Source organism: Bos indicus, chromosome 8 (assembly GCF_029378745.1).
Source record: "Bos indicus isolate NIAB-ARS_2022 breed Sahiwal x Tharparkar chromosome 8, NIAB-ARS_B.indTharparkar_mat_pri_1.0, whole genome shotgun sequence".
Taxonomy (NCBI): Eukaryota; Metazoa; Chordata; class Mammalia; order Artiodactyla; family Bovidae; genus Bos; species Bos indicus.
In genome coordinates, this window is record NC_091767.1 from 1,844,229 (window position 1) to 1,864,180 (window position 19,952).

Below are 19,952 nucleotides of genomic sequence, written 5' to 3' on the forward strand. Positions count from 1 at the left end.
CCCAGATAATCACAATGGTGTGATCACTGACATAGAGCCAGACATCCTGAAATGTGAAGTCAAGTGGGCCTTAGAAAGCATCACTACGAACAAAGCTAGTGGAGGTGATGGAATTCCAGTGGAGCTATTTCAAATCCTGAAAGATGATGATGTGAAAGTGGTGCACTCAATATGCCAGCAAATTTGGAAAACTCAGCAGTGGCCACAGGACTGGAAAAGGTCAGTTTTCATTCCAATCCCAAAGGAAGGCAATGCCAAAGAATGCTCAAACTACTGCACAATTGCACTCATCTCACACGCTAGTAAAGTAATGCTCAAAATTCTCCAAGCCAGGCTTCAGCAATATGTGAACCATGAAATTCCTGATGTTCAAGCTGGTTTTAGAAAAGGCAGAGGAACCAGAGATCAAATTGCCAACATCCCCTGTATCATGGAAAAAGCAAGAGAGTTCCAGAAAAACATATATTTCTGCTTTATTGACTATGCCAAAGCCTTTGACTGTGTGGATCACAATAAACTGTGGAAAATTCTGAAAGAGATGGGAATACCAGACCACCTGACATGCCTCTTGAGAAATCTGTATGCAGGTCAGGAAGCAACAGTTAGAACTGGACATGGAACAATAGACTGGTTCCAAATAGGAAAAGGAGTACGTCAAGGCTGTATATTGTCACCCTGTTTATTTAACTTATATGCAGAGTACATTATGAGAAACGCTGGACTGGAAGAAACACAAGCTAGAATCAAGATTGCCAGGAGAAATATCAATAACCTCAGATATGCAGATGACACCACCCTTATGGCAGAAAGTGAAGAGGAACTCAAAAGCTTCTTGATGAAAGTGAAAGAGGAGAGTGAAAAAGTTGGCTTAAAGCTCAACATTCAGAAAATGAAGATCATGGCATCTGGTCCCATCACTTAATGGGAAATAGATGGGGAAACAGTGGAAACAGTGTCAGACTTTATTTTTTTGGGCTCCGAAATCACTGCAGATGGTGATTGCAGCCATGAAATTAAAAGACGCTTACTCCTTGGAAGGAAAGTTATGACCAATCTAGATAGCATATTCAAAAGCAGAGACATTACTTTGCCAACAAAGGTCTGTCTAGTCAAGGCTATGGTTTTTCCTGTGGTCATGTATGGATGTGAGAGTTGGACTGTGGAGAAGGCTGAGTACCAAAGAATTGATGCTTTTGAACTGTGGTGTTTGGGAAGACTCTTGAGAGTCCCTTGGACTGCAAGGAGATCCAACCAGTCCATTCTGAAGGAGATTAGCCCTGGGATTTCTTTGGAAGGAATGATGCTAAAACTGAAACTCCAGTACTTTGGCCACCTCATGCGAAGAGTTGACTCATTGGAAAAGACTCTGATGCTGGGAGGGATTGGGGGCAGGAGGAGAAGGGGACGACAGAGGATGAGATGGCTGGATGGCATCACCGACTCGATGGACGTGAGTCTGTGTGAACTCCGGGAGTTGGTGCTGGACAGGGAGGCCTGGCGTGCTCTGATTCATGGGGTCACAAAGATCGGACACGACTGAGCGACTGAACTGAACTGAACTGAACTGAAATTGTCCTTACCTGAGTAAAAGTGCTGGTGTGCAATGTTGAAACTTGCATGTGTAAAACAATTCTCTCGATCAAGGGCTTTGGACCAGTTATAAACCGTACTCTCAACCTGCACAAAGACAGAAAAGGCATATTATCAACCCTGCTACATCAGTTAACTTCATGTTACTGAGTTCATGGGGAAGGAGGTTGTAACCTGGGGACAAAGGAATCTAGACAGTTAACACCTTCTAGTGACACTACTTCTTATTTAAAATACAGATTTAAATTTAATTGTACACTTAGAATGCATATCTGACCATATATTTCTAAATGTGTTTTTTCATACATGCAACCAAAAACCTGGGCATCCCCCTACACCTATAACTTAATTTGACCACTGAGGATGGATTGGGAGAAAATCTGTTAGTAATAGTAATAATCTAACAGATGTGTTAAGGTGAATGTGTACAAGCATCTTAAGTGAGAAGAACTGTCTGCACTAAAGATGCTGAGGGGCAGCCCTGTCACCTTTATCTGCAGCCTGAAGGCAGAGCCAGGACCTTACCCCGAGGACAGGACTTTGGAAAAAGAGTCAGCTCGGATCACACGCCCATCCACGTCCATGGAGAGAAATGTCGGTGCCCAGGGCTTGAGATGGAAGATACATACAATATTTATATCTGTTAGAGTCTGTATCCCTACTTTGTGCAGAGTGGGGAAACTTCACCTAGGACCTCCTTGTCCCAAGGCTTGAGATCCAGGATGAACAGTTTCCCAGGAAGGATTCCAGGAAAACTAGTTTGGAAAAGACCACAACGAAGAGGGTCATCAGCATGCAGGGCTGTTTAGAAAGGGAATGCTGACCCTTAGAACAACCAGAAACCCTGAAAAAGTATAAATGAAGATGAGCCATGTAGTCAGCGTGCAATGCCGAACCTTCCACATTTATTTCAAAGTAAATGCCCACAGGGAAGGGGGTCATGGTCGTGTTTAGGGTGGGTGGCAGGCAGACATGATAGGCAAATAGATAAAAAGCCAAGAATTATGTTTCTTTTCAGTAGATTTGTAGTGGGGACTGAATCCGTGTGTCTGTTCTCTGCAGCCCTGAGAGCAATTCTAGTGTTAGATTTTGAGGAACCGGGCGCTGGAGTCTGGGCCATTACTGCTGTCTCCTAGGGAAGAGTGCTCGGGGACAGTGGTGCACGTGGACACTGGGGAAGGATCTAGAAGTCCTTTATTGTGCAGGTGCATTCCCATCCCTACGCGACAGGGATGGCAGGCAGGGAGCATGATGCTAGGAGAGCCCTCCTCTGCTCACAGTACATCACTGACTGAGCACAGCCCTCTGCCTTTTCTCGGAACACAGCTCCCAAGTCCTCCAGCCCATCAGCCTCCCCTGAGAGACTGAGGTTGACACCCCAGGAGACACCCACTCCACATCCCTGGTACCATCTATGGAACTACGATCAGGATGTGGAGTCAAGACGACCCTCACCTTGACTCACATGTTCCTTCATGTGCCTGACACAGAGAGCCAGCCACTCTTCTAAAAGTAGGGAATTTCTAGAAAAAAAGTAAGCCTCCAGAGATGAAAACACTCAGGATCCAGGTTAAAATCAAAGCAGTGCAGTAACTTACAACCACTTGTCTACTGATTGTGTGTGAAGTTGATACCATCACTTACCTTGTTGAATTGCATAAAATAGTAAGGATCATCTTCTATGATGAGGAAGTCATATTTTCTTGCGAGCTACAAAAAGGTTGAAGGAGCATATTTATTTCTTAAGAGTTATCTAAGATGAAAATCACTTGGTATCAAAGTTCTTTGTACTCACTCATTCATTCATCCCAGCAACTACTGAGGCCCCGCTGTCCTAGGAGGGGGAACCAGCCCTAAAGGCTCTGTCCTCACAGAACTTTCATTCTGGTGGTAAAGACAGAACCTGAGCTCCTAGATAGTGACCAGAGGAGAATCAGGTGGGAGGTTCTGAGGGCCCGGCAGATAGTTGAAGAGGCTGATGTTTGAGAGAGAGACAGGGAAGCTGCAGGAGAGCTCAGGCTGACCGGAAGGATCAGTTGTGCAGATGCTGGGGGAGATGTTTAGACTGAGAGCAGGGAGCAATGGCCCTGGAGGCAGAAAATATTTGGCATGTTTTAGGGACAGAAGTTTCTAGAAGGCATAGATGTTTAAGGGACAGAAGGAAGGATATGAGAGACCCTAGCCTTACACAGAGGCCCAGGTTCCATCATTGCATGTGGCAGGTGAAGGACTTTGATACTGTTTGCAGTGTGGGGTGAAGCGGCTGGAGGAGGAACTGTAGGTCCACACTAGAGCAGGAAGGATGTCAAGGGCTGGTGTGGGGGTCGGGGTGGGTAACTCCAAAGTGCTCACAGGTCAGGGAGGGAGTGTGGCCAAGGAGATGGTGGGTTTGAGTAACGTGGGTGGTAGGAGCCACTGTATGGGGTGGAGGTGGGGGATGAAGAGAAGACAGAAAGAAGAGATGGGTGTAAGAGGTGAGTGTAACATCCCACCAAGAGTAGCATCTCTTTCAGTGAAAATATCAATTAAAGGGAAAGAAACATCATAGTCAACCAGACTGTAGTAAATTCTTGTGTTTAAATTTGTGGCAACACTGGTATAGATGATTTTGTTTTATTAAAAACCATCTTCATTGTGAGCAAGGGGCTAATAAGAGAAGGAACTTGAGAGTACTCTTCTAAAGAGTCAGAAAGAAACAAGAACACAAGTACGTAACACCTTCTTTGAAAATACCTCATAGATTTCCCTTTTGCGCTCAGCTGTTAATGAGTTCCCAGAGGGGTTGTTGCCATTTGGGACAGTGTAAAGACATTTGGGGCTGTTTTTCTCAGGGTCCTTTGAATCTTCTGGTTTCCATTTGGAAAGTATTTCTCTGAGGGAGTCTGGAATAATCCCGTGCTCATCACTGGAAACATTAATCATGTTGCAGCCCAGGGGTTGCAGCTGTCAAGTACACAGAGAAAAGCAAATCCAAGATTGAGACATGATTACAAAATATCAGTGCCAAGGGTTCTTACATTAAGGAGAATGTTATCATTTACCCTTCGCAAACCTGCCCTCAGCTTTATGCCCACGCTGCATCATCTTCACAATTATGATTAAAACTGGTTCATAAAATAGGTGTTTATTAAGGAATGTTTTTTTGACCCAGCAAATCAATCATAGAAAGCATCTGTGATGCTAATACATGAAATAGTTATAAGCAGAGGTGATACTCAAAATATTGGACAAGTGGTGTAGCATGGGAGCAACAGACACGGAGCAGGGTGGAATGGGGTCCTGGAGACTCCCCGCCAATCAGCATTAGCTCTGCACTGTGGGGGTTCAGGGTGGTCTCAGGAGAGGGGTCGGGGGGGCCAGGGTGGGGCTAGGGCACCAAGGAGCATCAGGGCTGTGGCTCTGCAAGGGATGTGCAAGTGTTTCAGTACTGTACCAACTACAGAGGCTGAAGTCGAAAGTGGTGGCCTTACTTATAGATAGAGTTTTGTGAAAGACTTGCATTTTCATATTTTATGTTTATGGATGAACAAAAGAAAAAACATGAGACTTAGTAAATAAGAATGAAAGGAAACCATACACAAAATGAAAAGACAACCTATGGATTGGGAGAAAATATTTAGAACAATGTATTTGACAAGGGATGAATTTCCAAATTATACAAACAACTCGCACAATTCAATATCAAACAAACAAAAACAAAAACAACCCAGTCAAAAAGTGGACAGAAGTCCTAAAGAGATATTTCTCCAAAGAAGACCTACAGATGGCCAACGTGCACTTGACAAGGCACTCAACATGGCTGACTATAGAGAAAAGCTAATGCAAACTACAGTGAGGCGTATCTCATACCAGTCAGAACGACTATGACCAAAAAGTCTGTAAACAGTAAATGCTGGAGAGGTCCCATTTGTTTATTTTTGCTTTTATTTCCAATATTCTGGGAGGTGGGTCATAGAGGATCCTGCTGTGATGTATGTCGGAGAGTGTTTTGCCCATGTTCTCCTCTAGGAGTTTTATAGTTTCTGGTCTTACGTTTAGATCTTTAATCCATTTTGAGTTTATTTTTGTGTATGGTGTTAGAAAGTGTTCTAGTTTCATTGTTTTACAAGTGGTTGACCAGTTTTCCCAGCACCACTTGTTAAAGAGATTGTCTTTAATCCATTGTATATTCTTGCCTCCTTTGTCAAAGATAAGGTGTCCATGTGTGCATGGATTTATCTCTGGGCTTTCTATATTGTTCCATTGATCTATATTTCTGTCTTTGTGCCAGTACCATACTGTCTTGATGACTGTGGCTTTGTAGTAGAACCTGAAGTCAGGTAGGTTGATTCCTCCAGTTCCATTCTTCTTTCTCAAGATAGCTTTGGCTATTCGAGGTTTTTTGTAATTCCATACAAATTGTGAAATTATTTGTTCTAGCTCTGTGAAGAATACCATTGGTAGCTTGATAGGGATTGCATTGAATCTATAAATTGCTTTGGGAAATAAATGCAAAAATAAACAAATGGGACCTAATTAAACTTAAAAGCTTCTGCACAACAAAGGAAACTATAAGCAAGGTGAAAAGACAGCCTTCAGAATGGGAGAAAATAATAGCAAATGAAGCAACTGACAAACAACTAATCTCAAAAATATACAAGCAACTCCTACAGCTCAATTCCAGAAAAATAAATGACCTAGTCAAAAAATGGGCCAAAGAACTAAATAGACATTTCTCCAAAGAAGACATACAGATGGCTAACAAACACATGAAAAGATGCTCAACATCACTCATTATCAGAGAAATGCAAATCAAAACCACAATGAGGTACCATTTCACGCCAGTCAGAATGGCTGCGATCCAAAAGTCTACAAGCAATAAATGCTGGAGAAGGTGTGGAGAAAAGGGAACCCTCTTACACTGTTGGTGGGAATGCAAACTAGTCCAGCCACTATGGAGAACAGTGTGGAGATTCCTTAAAAAACTGGAACTAGAACTGCCTTATGATCCAGCAATCCCACTGCTGGGCATACATACTGAGGAAACCAGAACTGAAAGAGACATGTGTACCCCAATGTTCATCGCAGCACTGTTTATAATAGCCAGGACATGGAAGCAACCTAGATGTCCATCAACAGATGAATGGATAAGAAAGCAGTGGTACATATACACAATGGAGTATTACTCAGCCATTAAAAAGAACACATTTGAATCAGTTCTAATGAGGTGGATGAAACTGGAGCCTATTATACAGAGTGAGTAAGCCAGAAAGAAAAACACCAATTCAGTATACTAACGCATATATATGGAATTTAGAAAGACAGTAACAATAACCCTGTATACGAGACAGCAAAAGAGACACTGATGTATAGAACAGTCTTTTGGACTCTGTGGAAGAGGGAGAGGGTGGGATGATTTGGGAGAATGGCATTGAAATATGTATAATATCATATATGGAACGAGTTGCCAGTCCAGGTTCGATGCACAATACTGGATGCTTGGGGCTGGTGCACTGGGACGACCCAGAGGGATGGTATGGGGAGGGAGGAGGGAGGAGGGTTCAGGATGGGGAACACAGCTATACCTGTGGAGGATTCATTTCGATATATGGCAAAACCAATACAATATTGTAAAGTTTAAAAATAAAATTAAAAAAAAAAATGCTGGAGAGGGTTTGGAGAGAATGGAACCTTCCTACCCTGTTGATGGAAATGTAAATCATATAGATCCTATGGAGAAGTGCATGGAGGTTCACTAACAGACTAAAAATAGAGTTACATATATGATCCAGTGATCCCACTCTGGGACAATTAAAAAATATATATCCACACCAATGTTCAGCACTATTTACAATAGTCAGGACATGGAAGCAACCTAATGTCCATTGAGGGATGAATGCATAAAGAAAATGTGGTACATACATAGAGTGGAATATTGTTGTTTAATCACCAGGTTGTGTCCGACTCTTTGAGACCCCATGGCCTGCAGCACACCAGGCTTCTCTGTCCCTCACCATCTTTTGGAGTTTGCCCAAGTTCATGTTCATAGCATCAGTGATACCATCCACCCAACTTATCCTCTGTTACCTTTTTTGCCTTCTGCCTTCAATCTTTCCAAGCATCAGGGTCTTTTCCAGTGAGTTGGCTCTTCACATTAGGTGGCCAAAGTATTAGAGCTTCAGCTTCTGTTATCAGTCCTTCCAATGAGTATTCAGGGTTGATTTACTTTAAGATTGACTGGTTTGATCTCCTTGCAGTCCAAGGGACTCTCCAGCACCACAGTTCAAAAGCATCACTTCTTCAGCACTCAGCGTTCTCAACCATACACGACTACTGGAAGGACCATAGCCTTGACTATATGGACTTTCATCGACAAAGTGATGTCTTTGCTTTTAAACACACTGTCTAGGTTTTTTTATTGCTTTCCTGCCAAGAAGCAATTGTCTTTAATTTCATGGCTGCAGTCACCATCTGCAGTGATTTTAGAGCCCAAGAAGAGGAAATCTGTCAGTACTTCCACCTTTTCCCCTTCTATTTGCTATGAAGTGATAGGGCCAGATGCCATGATCTTGGTTATTTAATATTTAGCTTTAAGCCAGCTTTTTCACTCTTGTCCTTCACCCTCATCAAGAGGATTTTTAGTTGCTCTTCGCTTTCTGCCATTGGAGTGGTGTCATCCACATATCTGAGATTGTTGATACTTCTCCTGGCAATCTCAATTCCAGTTTGTAACTCATCTAGGCTGGTATTTCTTCACGATGGGCTCTGTGTATAAGTTAAATAAACAAGATGACAATAAACAGCCTTGTCGTACTCCTTTCTCCATCCTGAACCAGTCAGTTGTTATATACAAGGTTCTGTCGCTTCTTGACCAGCATACAGATTTCTCAGGAGACAGGTGAGATGGTCTGGTATTCCCATCTCTTTAAGAGTTTTCCACAGGTGGTTATGATCCACAGTCAAAGGCTTTAGCGTAGTCAATGAAACAGAGGTAGATGTTTTTCTGGAATTCCTTTGCTTTCTCTATGATCCAGGCAATATTGGCAGTTTGATCTCTGGTCCCTCTGCCTTTTCTAAACTCAGTTTGAAAATCTTGAAGTTCTTGATTCACATAATGATGAAGCCTAGCTTGCAGGATTTTGAGCCTAACCTTACTAGCATCGGAGATGAGTGCAGTTGTCTGATGGTTTGAATCTTGTTTAATATGCCCTTCTTCGGAATTGGGATGGAGATTGAGCTTTTCCAGTCCTGTGGCCATGGCTAGGTCTTCCAAATTTGCGGACATATTGAGTGCATAACTTTAATAGCATCATCTTTTAGGATTTTAAGTAACTCTGCTGGAATTCCATCACTTCCACTAGCTTTATTGATAGCAGTGCTTTCCTAAGGCCCACTTGATTTCAAATGCCAGAATGTCTGGCTCTGGGTGAGTGCCCATACCATCATAGTTATCTGGGTCATTAAGATCTTTATGCACAGTTCTTCTGTTTATTCTTTCCATCTCTTCTGCTTCTACAATGTCTTTAGTCTGTCCTTTATTGTGCCCTTCTTTGGATTAGATATTCCTTTGATATCTCGAATTTTCTTTAAGATATCTCTAATCATTCCCCTTCTGTTGTTTTCCTCTATTTCTTTGCATTGTTCACTGAACAAGGCCTACTTCTATATTCATTTCAGTTCAGTCGCTCAGTCATGTCTGACTCTTTGCGACCCCATGAATCACAGCACACCAGGCCTCCCTGTCCATCACCAACTCCCAGAGTTCACTCAAACTCATGTTCATCGAGTTGGTGATGCCATCCAGCCATCTCATCCTCTGTTGTCCCCTTCTCCTCCTGCTCCAATCCCTCCCAGCATCAGGGGCTTTTCCAATGAGTCAACTCTTCACATGAGGTGGCCAAAGTATTGGAGTTTCAGCTTCAGCATCAGTCCATCCAATGAACATCCAGGACTGATCTCTTTTAGGATGGACTGGTTGGATCTCCTTGCAGTACAAGGGACTCTAAAGAGTCTTCCCAAACACCACAGTTCAAAAGCATCAATTCTTTGGTGCTCAGCTTTCTTCACAGCTCAACTCTCACATCCATATATGATCTCTGGAAAAACCATAGCCTTGACTAGACGGAACTTTGTTGGCAAAGTAATGTCTCTGCCTTTCAATATACTATCTAGGTTGGTCATAAGTTTCCTTATAAGGAGTAAGTGTCTTTTAATTTCATGGCTGCAATCACCATCTGCAGTGATCTTGGAGCCCAGAAAAAGAAAGTCTGACACTGTTTCCACTGTTTCCCCATCTATTTCCCATTAAGTGATGGGACCGGATGCCATGATCTTAGTTTTCTGAATGTTGAGCTTTAAGCCAACTTTTTCACTCTCCTCTTTCACTTTCATCAAGAGGCTTTTGAGTTCCTCTTCACTTTCTGCCATAAGAGTGGTGTCATCTGCATATCTGAGGTTATTGATATTTCTCCCGGCAATCTTGATTCCAGCTTGTGCTTCTTCCAGCCCAGCGTTTCTCATGATGTACTCTGCATATAAGTTAAATAAACAGGGTGACAATATACAGCCTTGACGTACTCCTTTTCCTATTTGGAACCAGTCTGTTGTTCCATGTCCAGTTCTAACTTTTGCTTCCTGACCTGCATATAGGTTTCTCAAGCGGCAGGTCAGGTGGTCTGGTATTCCCATCTCAGAATTTTCCACATTTTATTGTGATCTACACAGTCAAAGGCTTTGGCATAGTCAATAAAGCAGGAATAGATGTTTTTCTGGAACTCTCTTGCTTTTTCCATGATACAGGGGATGTTGGCAATTTGATCTCTGATTCCTCTGCCTTTTCTAAAACCAGCTTGAACATCTGGAAGTTCATGGTTCACGTACTACTGAAGCTTGGCTTGGAGAATTTTGGGCATTATTTTGCTAGCGTGTGAGATGAGTGCAATTGTGCAGTAGTTTGAACATTCTTTGGCATTGCCTTTCTTTGGGATTGGAATGAAAACTGACCTTTTCCAGTCCTGTGGCTACTGCTGAGTTTTCCAAATGTGCTGGCATATTGAGTGCAGCACTTTCACAGCATCATCTTTCAGGATTTGAAATAGTTCAACTGGAATTCCATCACCTCCACTAGCATTGTTCACAGCGATGCTTTCTAAGACCCACTTGACTTCACATTCCAGGATGTCTGGCTCTAGGCGAGTGATCACATCATTGTGATTATCTGGGTCATGAAGCTCTTTTTTGTACAGTTCTTCTGTGTATTCTTGCCATCTCTTCTTAATATCTTCTGCTTCTGTTAGGTCCATACCATTTCTGTCCTTTATCGAGCCCATCTTTGCATGAAATGTTCCCTTGGTATCTCTAATTTTCTTGATGAGATCTCTAGTCTTTCCCATTGGGTTGTTTTCCTCTATTTCTTTGCATTGATCACTGAGGAAGGCTTTCTTATCTCTTTTTCCTGTTCTTTGGACTCTGCATTCAGATGCTCATATCTTTCCTTTTCTCCTTTGCTTTTTGCTTCTCTTCTTTTTACAGCTATTTGTAAGGCCTCCCCAGACAGCCATTTTGCTTTTTTGCATTTCTTTTCCATGGGGATGGTCTTGATCCCTGTCTCCTGTACAATGTCACCAATCTCAGTCCATAGTTCATTAGGCACTCTATCTGATCGAGTCCCTTAAATCTGTTTCTCACTTCCACTGTATAATCATAAGGGATTTGATTTAGGTCATACCTGAATGGTTTAGTGGTTTTCCCCCACTTTCTTCAATTTAAGTCTGAATTTGGTAATAAGGAGTTCATGATCTGAGCCACAGTCAGCTCCCAGTCTTGTTTTTGCTGACTGTATAGAGCTTCTCCACCTTTGGCTGCAAAGAATATAATCAATCTGATTTTGGTGTTGACCATCTGGTGATGTCCATGTGTAGAGTCTTCTCTTCTGTTGTTGGAAGAGTGTTTGTTATGATCAGTGCGTTCTCTTGGCAAAACTCTATTAGTCTTTGCCCTGCTTCATTCCGTATTCCAAGGCCAAATTTGCCTGTTACTCCAGGTGTTTCTTGACTTCCTACTTTTGCATTCCAGTCCCGTATAATGAAAAGGACATCTTTTTTGGGTGTTAGTTCTAAAAGGTCTTGTAGGTCTTCATAGAACTGTTCAACTTCAGCTTCTTCAGCGTTACTGGTTCGGTCATAGGCTTGGATTACCATGATATTGAATGGTTTGCCTTGGAATAGAAGAGAGATCATTCTGTCGTTTTTGAGATTGCATCCAAGTAGTGCATTTTGGACTCTTTTGTTGACCATGATGACTACTTCATTTCTTCTAAGGGATTCCTGCCCACAGTAGTAGATATAATGGTCATCTGAGTTAAATTCACCCATTCCAATCCATTTTAGTTTGCTGATTCCTAGAATGTCGACATTCACTCTTGCCGTCTCCTGTTTTACCACTTCTGTATTACTCAGCCATAAAAAAGAATGAAATGATGCCATTTGTAGTCACATGGGGTCTAGAGATTATCATACTAAGTGAAGTAAATCAAAGAAAGACAAATATTATATGATATCACATATATGTAATCTAAAAAATGATACAAATAAACTATTTTGAAGTATTTTACACAACAAATAGACTTACAGACATATTATAACAACTTGTGATTATTAAAGGGGAAATGTGGGGAGGGATATAGTAGGAATTTGGGTTTGACATATACATACTACAATATATAAAATCAACAGCAGTTTCCTACTATATAGCATAAGTAACTATATTCAATGTCTTATAATAACCTATAATGGAAAAGAATCTGAAAAGAACAGATATATATTGTAATATATATATATATGTATGCACATATATATATATATATCTGAATCAGTTTCCTGTATACTTAAAACTAAAATGACATTGTTAATAAAGTATATTTCAATAAAATTAAAAATAATAATAATTAAGATTAGCTTCTCAGAAAAATAGTTTTCAAGGGATAAGCAAACATAGTTAGTAGAGGTCAAATGTATACTTATGCACTGAGAATAGTCTAGACCATATTTGCAGCAAATTTAAAAGATCTTAGACTTTCCAAGCACGTCTACATGAATACAAGAAGTTGATGTTGGGCGATGAGATAAATGTGCATGGAACTTTAGCCTCTTCCCTCAGAGGCTCGTACGATTTGTGTTTTGGCATGTGACAATGTATGTGCATCCAGCTATTTACATAGACGCGATTTTACATATATGCTGCTGCTGCTGCTAAGTCGCTTCAGTCGTGTCTGACTCTGTGCGACCCCATAGACGGCAGCCCACCAGGCCCCACCGTCCCTGGGATTCTCCAGGCAAGAACACTGGAGTGGGTTGCCATTTCCTCCTCTAATGCATGAAAGTGAAAAGTGAAAGTGACCTTATGAGTTTAGGAAGGTAGTTAATAATTAGTCTCCAATCACAAAGAAAAGGCAATTATTTTACTTTGGTTTTAAAAGGGCTTCTCTGCTAACTCAGATAGTAAAAAATCCACCTGCAATGCAGAAGACCCCGGTTTGATCCCTGGGTTAGGAAGATCCCCTGGAAGAGTGCATGGCAACCCACTCCAGTATTCTTGCCTGGAGAGTCTCCATTGACAGAGGAGCCTGGTGGGCTACAGTCCATGGTGTCTCAAAGAGTTGGACATGAAGCACAGCACACCTTTTGGCTTTGCCAGTAAAGAATCTGCCTACAATGCCGGAGACACAGGTTTAATCCCTGGGTCAAGAAGGTCCCCTGGAGGAGGGAATGGCAACCAATTCCAGTATTCTTGCCTGGAGAATCCCATAAACAGAGGAGCTTGGGGAGCTACAGTCTATAGGGTCACAAAGAGGCGGACATGACTGAGCAACTAACACTTTCACTTAAAAGTTTTGGTAAAATATATATTACTAAAAAATGTGCCATTTTAAAGCATGTGATTCAGTGGGAATAATTATGTTCACAGTTTGTGCAACTCTCATCGTTATTAATTCCAGAATCTTTTCATTACTCCAAACAGAAACCCTGTGCCCACTAAGCAAGAAATCCCCATTTCCCCCTCCACAGTCCTTGGTCACCTCCAATCAACTTCTGGTCTCTATAAATTTGCTTGTTTTATATATTTTGTATAAGCGGAATCATACAATATTTGTTCCTTTGTGTCTGGCTGCTTTCTCTGAGCACCTGCAGTGATGGGCCTGCCTTATTCCTCAGAGAGTGGGTAAGACTGAGGGTTAGAAAGTTGTTACATTGAGTTGAAATTGCTTCCCTGTAGTTTCCACACTTTGGTTCCAGTTCTGTCAACCTAAGGACACACACAGACAAATCTAACTCCTCTGTGACATGGCTAACTTTTATGTAGTTGAGGACAATCCTCATGTCTCCTCTTTCTGCAGGAAAGAGCATGGTTCCTAAAAGCATTCAACATATGGTCTCATTTCTAATTCTTTGTGACTGTGGTTGCTTCTCTGACTGTGTTCACATCAACCCCAGAGTACTGTGCCCCAGACAGTGCTGAGTTCTGAGCAGGGCCCAGCAGAGCAGGTGATCTGCCTCCTTATTCTGGGTCTAGAGTCTTATAATAAACACTAGATATGAAAGTCCTGATCATACTGATAGGTTTAGTTATATTACATTGACATATGATTTGTCTTAGACATGTGGTAATATAGACAGTAATGAAAAATGTCTTTGTAAATTAAGAGGCATTTCAAATGAAATACTAAGAAAATGGGACATGATTTTCCTGACTGAATTTTAGCACATCTACATTTAGATTTTGTCAAAAGAAATGTATAAATCAGAGGGTATGTTTAGCATATTTTCCTTATACTAAAACTTCTCTTCTTTACAAAAGAAAGATGCTATTTTATTTTTCAGTGGGCAACTAATTTTAAAGGTGTGGTGATTTCTTCTTCTTTATTATAAGAAAGAGACTTGCCTTTTGTAAGATTATGTACTCACAGCATGAATCGTTCCTGAATAAACAGGTTCATTTACAAGGATATTATCTCCAGGATTAACGATCATTTCAAACACCTAACGAAAGAAACACAGGTTAGCTTGGAAAATATAGTTTCAAGTCTTAGAACACCCCCTCCAACTTTTTTTTTTTTTTTTTTTGAGCTCACTAGGGTTCTAGAGTGGGTGTCTCTGATAGCTCAGTTGATAAAGAATCCGCTGCAATGCAGGAGACTCTGATTTGATTCCTGAGTCAGGAAGATCTGCTGGAGAAAGGATAAGCTGCCCACTCCAGTATTCTTTGGCTTCCCTTGTTACTCAGCTGGTAAAGAATCTGCCTGCAATGCAGGAGACCTGGGTTTGATCCATGGGTTGGGAAGATCCCCTGGAGAAGGGAAAGGCTACCCACTCCAGTATTCTTGCCTGGAGAATTCCAAGGACTGTATAGTCCATGGGGTCACAAAGAGTTGGACACGACTGAGCGACTTTCACTTTTACTTTCAGGGTTCCAGAGCAGGAGTTGGCAAGTGTTCCATAAACGCCAGATAGGGCGTGTTCTGTGGGCCCCGGTGTCCGTGTTGCCACCACTCATCTCCGCCTCTGTGGTGAGAACGCAGCCACAGACAGCGCGTAAGCTGAGATACACTAAAGCTCTACTTACAGAATCAGACAAGGATTGGTTTTGTTCTCAAGCCATAGTTTGCCAACCTCTGTTCTAGGTTGAAAAAAAATAACTAGTTTGGCTCCTAAAGTGTATTTATGCATTCTTTGAAAAAATTTTAAATCTTTGATATAAGCCAGGCCTGTGTAATGTATGGAGAGAAAGTAAAGATTATATAGGATGGTTTTACCCTCATGAAGGTGCTAGAGCACTGAGCTAGACACTACTCAGATAAATATACGTGTAAAATCAGTGATAAGCACTGCTGTGTAGATGCCAGTGTTCTAGTGCTCATTGTAGGAGGGCTTGGGCACTCGGCAGACTTGGGGTACTCAGGGAAGGCTTCTTTGAGGAAGTGAAGAGTTGGGGAAGAGGTGACGATAGGTACACATCTGAGAAACTGAAAGAATCCTGTGGCTTGGAGGTGGAGTGTGAAGAGGAGAGTGGAGGGAGGTCAGAAGGAAGTGGGCAGAGAGCATCCCATGGAGGCCTTTGGACAAGTGAGCCAGGGAGAGTTTTAAGTAGAGGGCGGGACCCAGGAGTCATGAGATCAGACAGGCATTTGAGAAGGTCATTCTGGCTGCAAGATCAAAGTATCAGAGAGGAGTGAGAATACAGGTGGAGTCTGGGAAGATTTTAGGCTCATTTGGGAGGTTTTTGCTGCAGTCCCAGGGAAAGGCAAGGATGGTCTGGGTGGGGTGGTGGTGGTGGAGCTGAAGAGAGCTGAGGGGCATTGAGGAAACCAGTAGCAAGGGACACAAGTGTGGGCTGAGGGGAAGCAGAGAAGGAGGGGTAAGGAGGGGCCTCTAGATTCCTGGCTGTACAGCAAGGAGGTGATGGGAGGGGTGTCATTCACTGGAAAACACCCCCGATGTTGTCTGTTCTGAGGGAGAAGCAGCTGAGTGTGTTTTGGCGTGAGGTGCCCCTGAAACAGCCTGGGATGAGGTCACTGGGGGCGGTGGACATGTGGATGTGGAGGGCGCCTGGCGATGGAGGTGTGGGCAGGGGCACCTGGCGTGATGCCCAGGGGAGGTGTGTGCGGGAAGGGAAGAGGTCCGAGGCCCAGTCTTGCGGGGCTCCTGTGGACCATGGACACTGCAGGGTGGGCAGGGCAAGGACGGGGGAGTTTCCAGAAAGGACGGTTTCAGCAAGGGCTCAGGAGACGCGGAGGTCAAGGGAGACCAGGCCTGCAAATCAGAGCAGATCTTGAGGACCCTGTGATGCCTCAGGACATCAGCAGAGCCAGACAGAGATTTTCCCTGCCTGAATCAGAGGGGTCCGTTCCAACGAATCTTACACAAGGCACAGAACCATCCTTGCCTACCCTGTGATGTTTCATCAGCCCCAGGTCAAGCCTCTCCTCGGTGTCACTGAACAACCTAGAGCTCTTGACAAGCATCACGGCCAGAATCCATTGAGACAGAAGATCTGACTTTTCTTCCCCAATTTGGCCTAGGATATTCCATTTACTATTCCTTATGAGCTTTAGGCATTTTATGACAAACACAGGCCTCCTCTGACAAGTTAGTTGATTTACATTTTACACGACCTCCTAGGACCAAGCAAATCCATGTATAATTTATGGATCAGATGAAAACCTCATGACCAACAATTCCTGTGTTGGTAAGGGGACATGACAAAGTCCAATATCCTAAATGAGGAGTGAGTGCTGTTTATTATCTGAGACTTGTGCACCTAAAATAATATTTATTCTGGAGGGCAAAATGGAAGAAATGTGAAACCATATTCCCAGGAGGCCTCTGTAAGCGCATGGCTGTGACCAGTGAGTAACTGATGCTTTTGGCCATGTGTGCTATCTTCCTCTTCGATAGGACTAATGTTGAGATGGATAAAGAAGAAACTTTCCAGAGCATCTTTTGTAGGGGAAGAAAAGGCTCATGGTGTACCTTTCTAGGAAAGGTATTTCACTGAAAAGAACTTTTTTCCTACTGGTCTGGGGCATCACAAATATTTCTCTTCCAAAAACAAAAAAAACAAAAAACCACCTCAAACAGCAGCTTATCCTTGTCTTTGTCCTAATTAAGTCATAAAACAGGGAGGAAGTTTTAAAGTGTTATTGCTTCAATACATTATTCTGGAATAATAATTGAATTAAAATTCATTAAAAGTAACCAGATTATAGGTTTCCTCTTATACATAAGAGGAACAAGAAAACTACTCTGGCTTAATATAAACAAGAGTCATACTTTAAGCTAGATGTGCAGATGAATACAGAATCTCCTTATCCAGGACTACTTATTCAAGAAAAAGAAAAGAAAAAGATATATGAAACTGAGAACTATATACACAGTCTCTTTATCAGGGGAACCCCCAGTGGTGGTTACCTCGGTGGACTTCCTGGAATCCAGGAGAGAGGCAGACAGAGGGACAGACAAACAGAGAGAGAGAGAGAGAAGATGCTAACGCAGAGGAGAGGTCAGCCACAGACCAGACGTACCCTTAGATCTGGAGAAGTACAGCCAAGAGGGAGAGGGGGCACAAGAGGCAGCTGGTACAGACGATGGCAGCAGCAGACACACAAAGGGATGAGGCCTCAGCTCAGGAGGGTCAGGACGCACCCTCAAGGAATTAAACAGTCATACAGACATAACCACGGCCTAACTCAATGTGGCCTGAATCTCTGAGCCACATGAAACTGATCCGTGCTCACTAAGCTGCAGGGAATCTTATCCGAAGGACTCAGAGCTCTGGGCTCTCTGTTTAAGAGAAATCAGGCTGGTGCATGTCTTCAAGTTCTACTTATGATTCAGGTGAAGACCTGGTGTCTCACAAAACATGCTGCTCTGTGGTTAAGGGAGAGATGGCTGTATGGGTGCACATGTTAGATTCTTGCCATGGGTGCCCTTCCCCTCCAGTCTTACCTTATAGAGACCTTCTAGGCTGCCACATGTGACACATATGTCCATCTGTCCTTGGCTGGGTGCATAATGGATGGTGGGCGGATTATGCAATTTTACTTGTAACTGTTTTAGCCAGGATAACAGCTCTGGGAGTCTAAAGCATAAATGCATTTAAAAATTGACAGTGAAAATCAGAATGGTAGTAGACAGCAACTAAATGGTGACTTCATACCAGGCAATTTTACACATTTGAGTTAAAAATCTTCAGATGCTTTTTGACGATATTAATATCTTTACTTAAAAGACAAGGTAACACACTTAGAGATTAAGAAATCCACATAAAGTTAATTGGTTGGTGTAAAAGAGCTGAGATTTGAATCCACAGCTTTCTTAGTCCAAAGCCTGTACTTTTTCTTTTATATTAAGCACTTCCTGTATAATTTATTTTTCTTTTCTTTTTGTTTTGTTTTCCTTAGGGAGATTTTCTTAGGATACTCAGAAGCCCAGGTTAAGTTCTTTGCATCATGAAAAAAAAAAAAACCAAAAAACAAAACGTAGGTGTACATTGTATACAATTCAATTCTTATTCACCCAACATGCATTGTTCTTTAATCACAGAGGAAACAGGCTTTAATAAGGTATAATTGATACTCATAGGTTACCCTTCATCACTGGAAGTAGATCAGCTAAGTAAAGCCTTTGAATGTTCGTTCCATTTGCCTTTATGAATCTAAATACATCTGAACTTCAGGCAACATATTTGCACAGCTGCCTGTTTACAATGGGAATATAATTAGTGAAAAATTCCCCCAGGAAATAAAATGGCTGCTTCCTGGATCATCTTTTTCCTCTTTTCTCCTACGCTGCTTCTTCAGTTAGCTTATCTTCTTTTTTTATCCCGTTTCACTTTTTTTCCCCCAGTCTCAGCTCAAATGATAATCGCCTTCAAAAGCCTTCTCTCCTTCTCCTAGTTATGTATGGTTTAGAAGCAATCAGTAGTGGTGTTAAGCTGTCAGTGTCCTTGCTGCTTTTAACTCTTCCTCAAACCTTCCTACCTACTGACTATCCAATTAAAAAGACACAAGTAACATTGTCAGCTGGCTGTAGAACATTGCTTATGAAAATGAATCGAGTAAGTTAAATTATCTACTGAACAGGACCCAGCACTCTGAGAATACTGCAGTGCTTTCTTCATCAACTCTTCGTCAAACTGGATAGCTTTCCCGTTTTCTATGGTGATAACTGCAGTCTTGAAAGGGAACATATTGGGGTTTGGTACTCCAGTCGCCAAGGAGATGACAGATTTCGGGGCCTTGTCCAATTTCTCATCTTAAACAACGTGGAAGAGAAGAAGAAACACTTTCAGTGAAGACTTTCATAAACAGAGATGGTCAGTATGTTGCTTTAAAGTCAATAAAACTTTACAGTGTAATAATGTCTAGTGATAGAATGCTAGTCTGAAAGAAACATAGAAGATGAATTTTTCTGGGCTGACCTCACCGGTGGAGGAAGTAAGGAATCAACAGGTGAAGCTAAGAAGGCCGGCTGATCAGGCAGTAAGCCAGGGGCCACAGAAACAGAAAACCCTCCTCCACTCGGCCCCTCCCGGCTCGCCAGGCTCCCTGTGCCGCTTTTCTGTCCTGTGTACCCACCTTCCCTGCTCTGCACACGTCTGCAGGCTGTGCTGAACCCCACCTCCTGTGCCCAGAAGAGCCTCCTGGACCCTAACCAGGACATGCCCACTGCGGCCTGGTCTCTCTCTGTTGCTGATTTACTGCCCTCCTGCCTATTTCAGCCTGACTTCTGTGTCAAGTCTCCACAGAGCCAGGTTCACCCAGCCTGGAGCTGCTTTGTGGGACCCCCCTCCCCTCCACTTTCGGTCTGGAGGAGAGGGGCGCAGCT

The 19,952-nt window shown here is 42.5% G+C and overlaps 1 protein-coding gene and 1 long non-coding RNA gene across 2 annotated transcripts in view; one reads left to right on the forward strand and one right to left on the reverse strand.

Moving 5' to 3' along the window:
* Nucleotides 1-19,952, forward strand: part of LOC139184491 (uncharacterized) — a 145,716-nt gene that overhangs the window by 101,148 nt on the left and 24,616 nt on the right. The gene's annotated exons all lie outside the window — the stretch shown is intronic.
* The window catches only part of LOC109562760 (kynurenine/alpha-aminoadipate aminotransferase, mitochondrial-like), a 38,132-nt gene that overhangs the window by 18,104 nt on the left and 76 nt on the right, over nt 1-19,952 (reverse strand). Inside the window, exons 2-8 of the mRNA XM_019965769.2 lie at nt 19,211-19,379; nt 18,072-18,204; nt 14,532-14,606; nt 4,324-4,533; nt 3,235-3,300; nt 2,116-2,198; nt 1,581-1,677 (exon numbers count right to left, since the gene is read on the reverse strand). Coding sequence (XP_019821328.2) covers nt 1,581-1,677; nt 2,116-2,198; nt 3,235-3,300; nt 4,324-4,533; nt 14,532-14,606; nt 18,072-18,204; nt 19,211-19,379 — 833 coding nt within the window. The remainder of the gene's footprint in view (nt 1-1,580; nt 1,678-2,115; nt 2,199-3,234; nt 3,301-4,323; nt 4,534-14,531; nt 14,607-18,071; nt 18,205-19,210; nt 19,380-19,952) is intronic.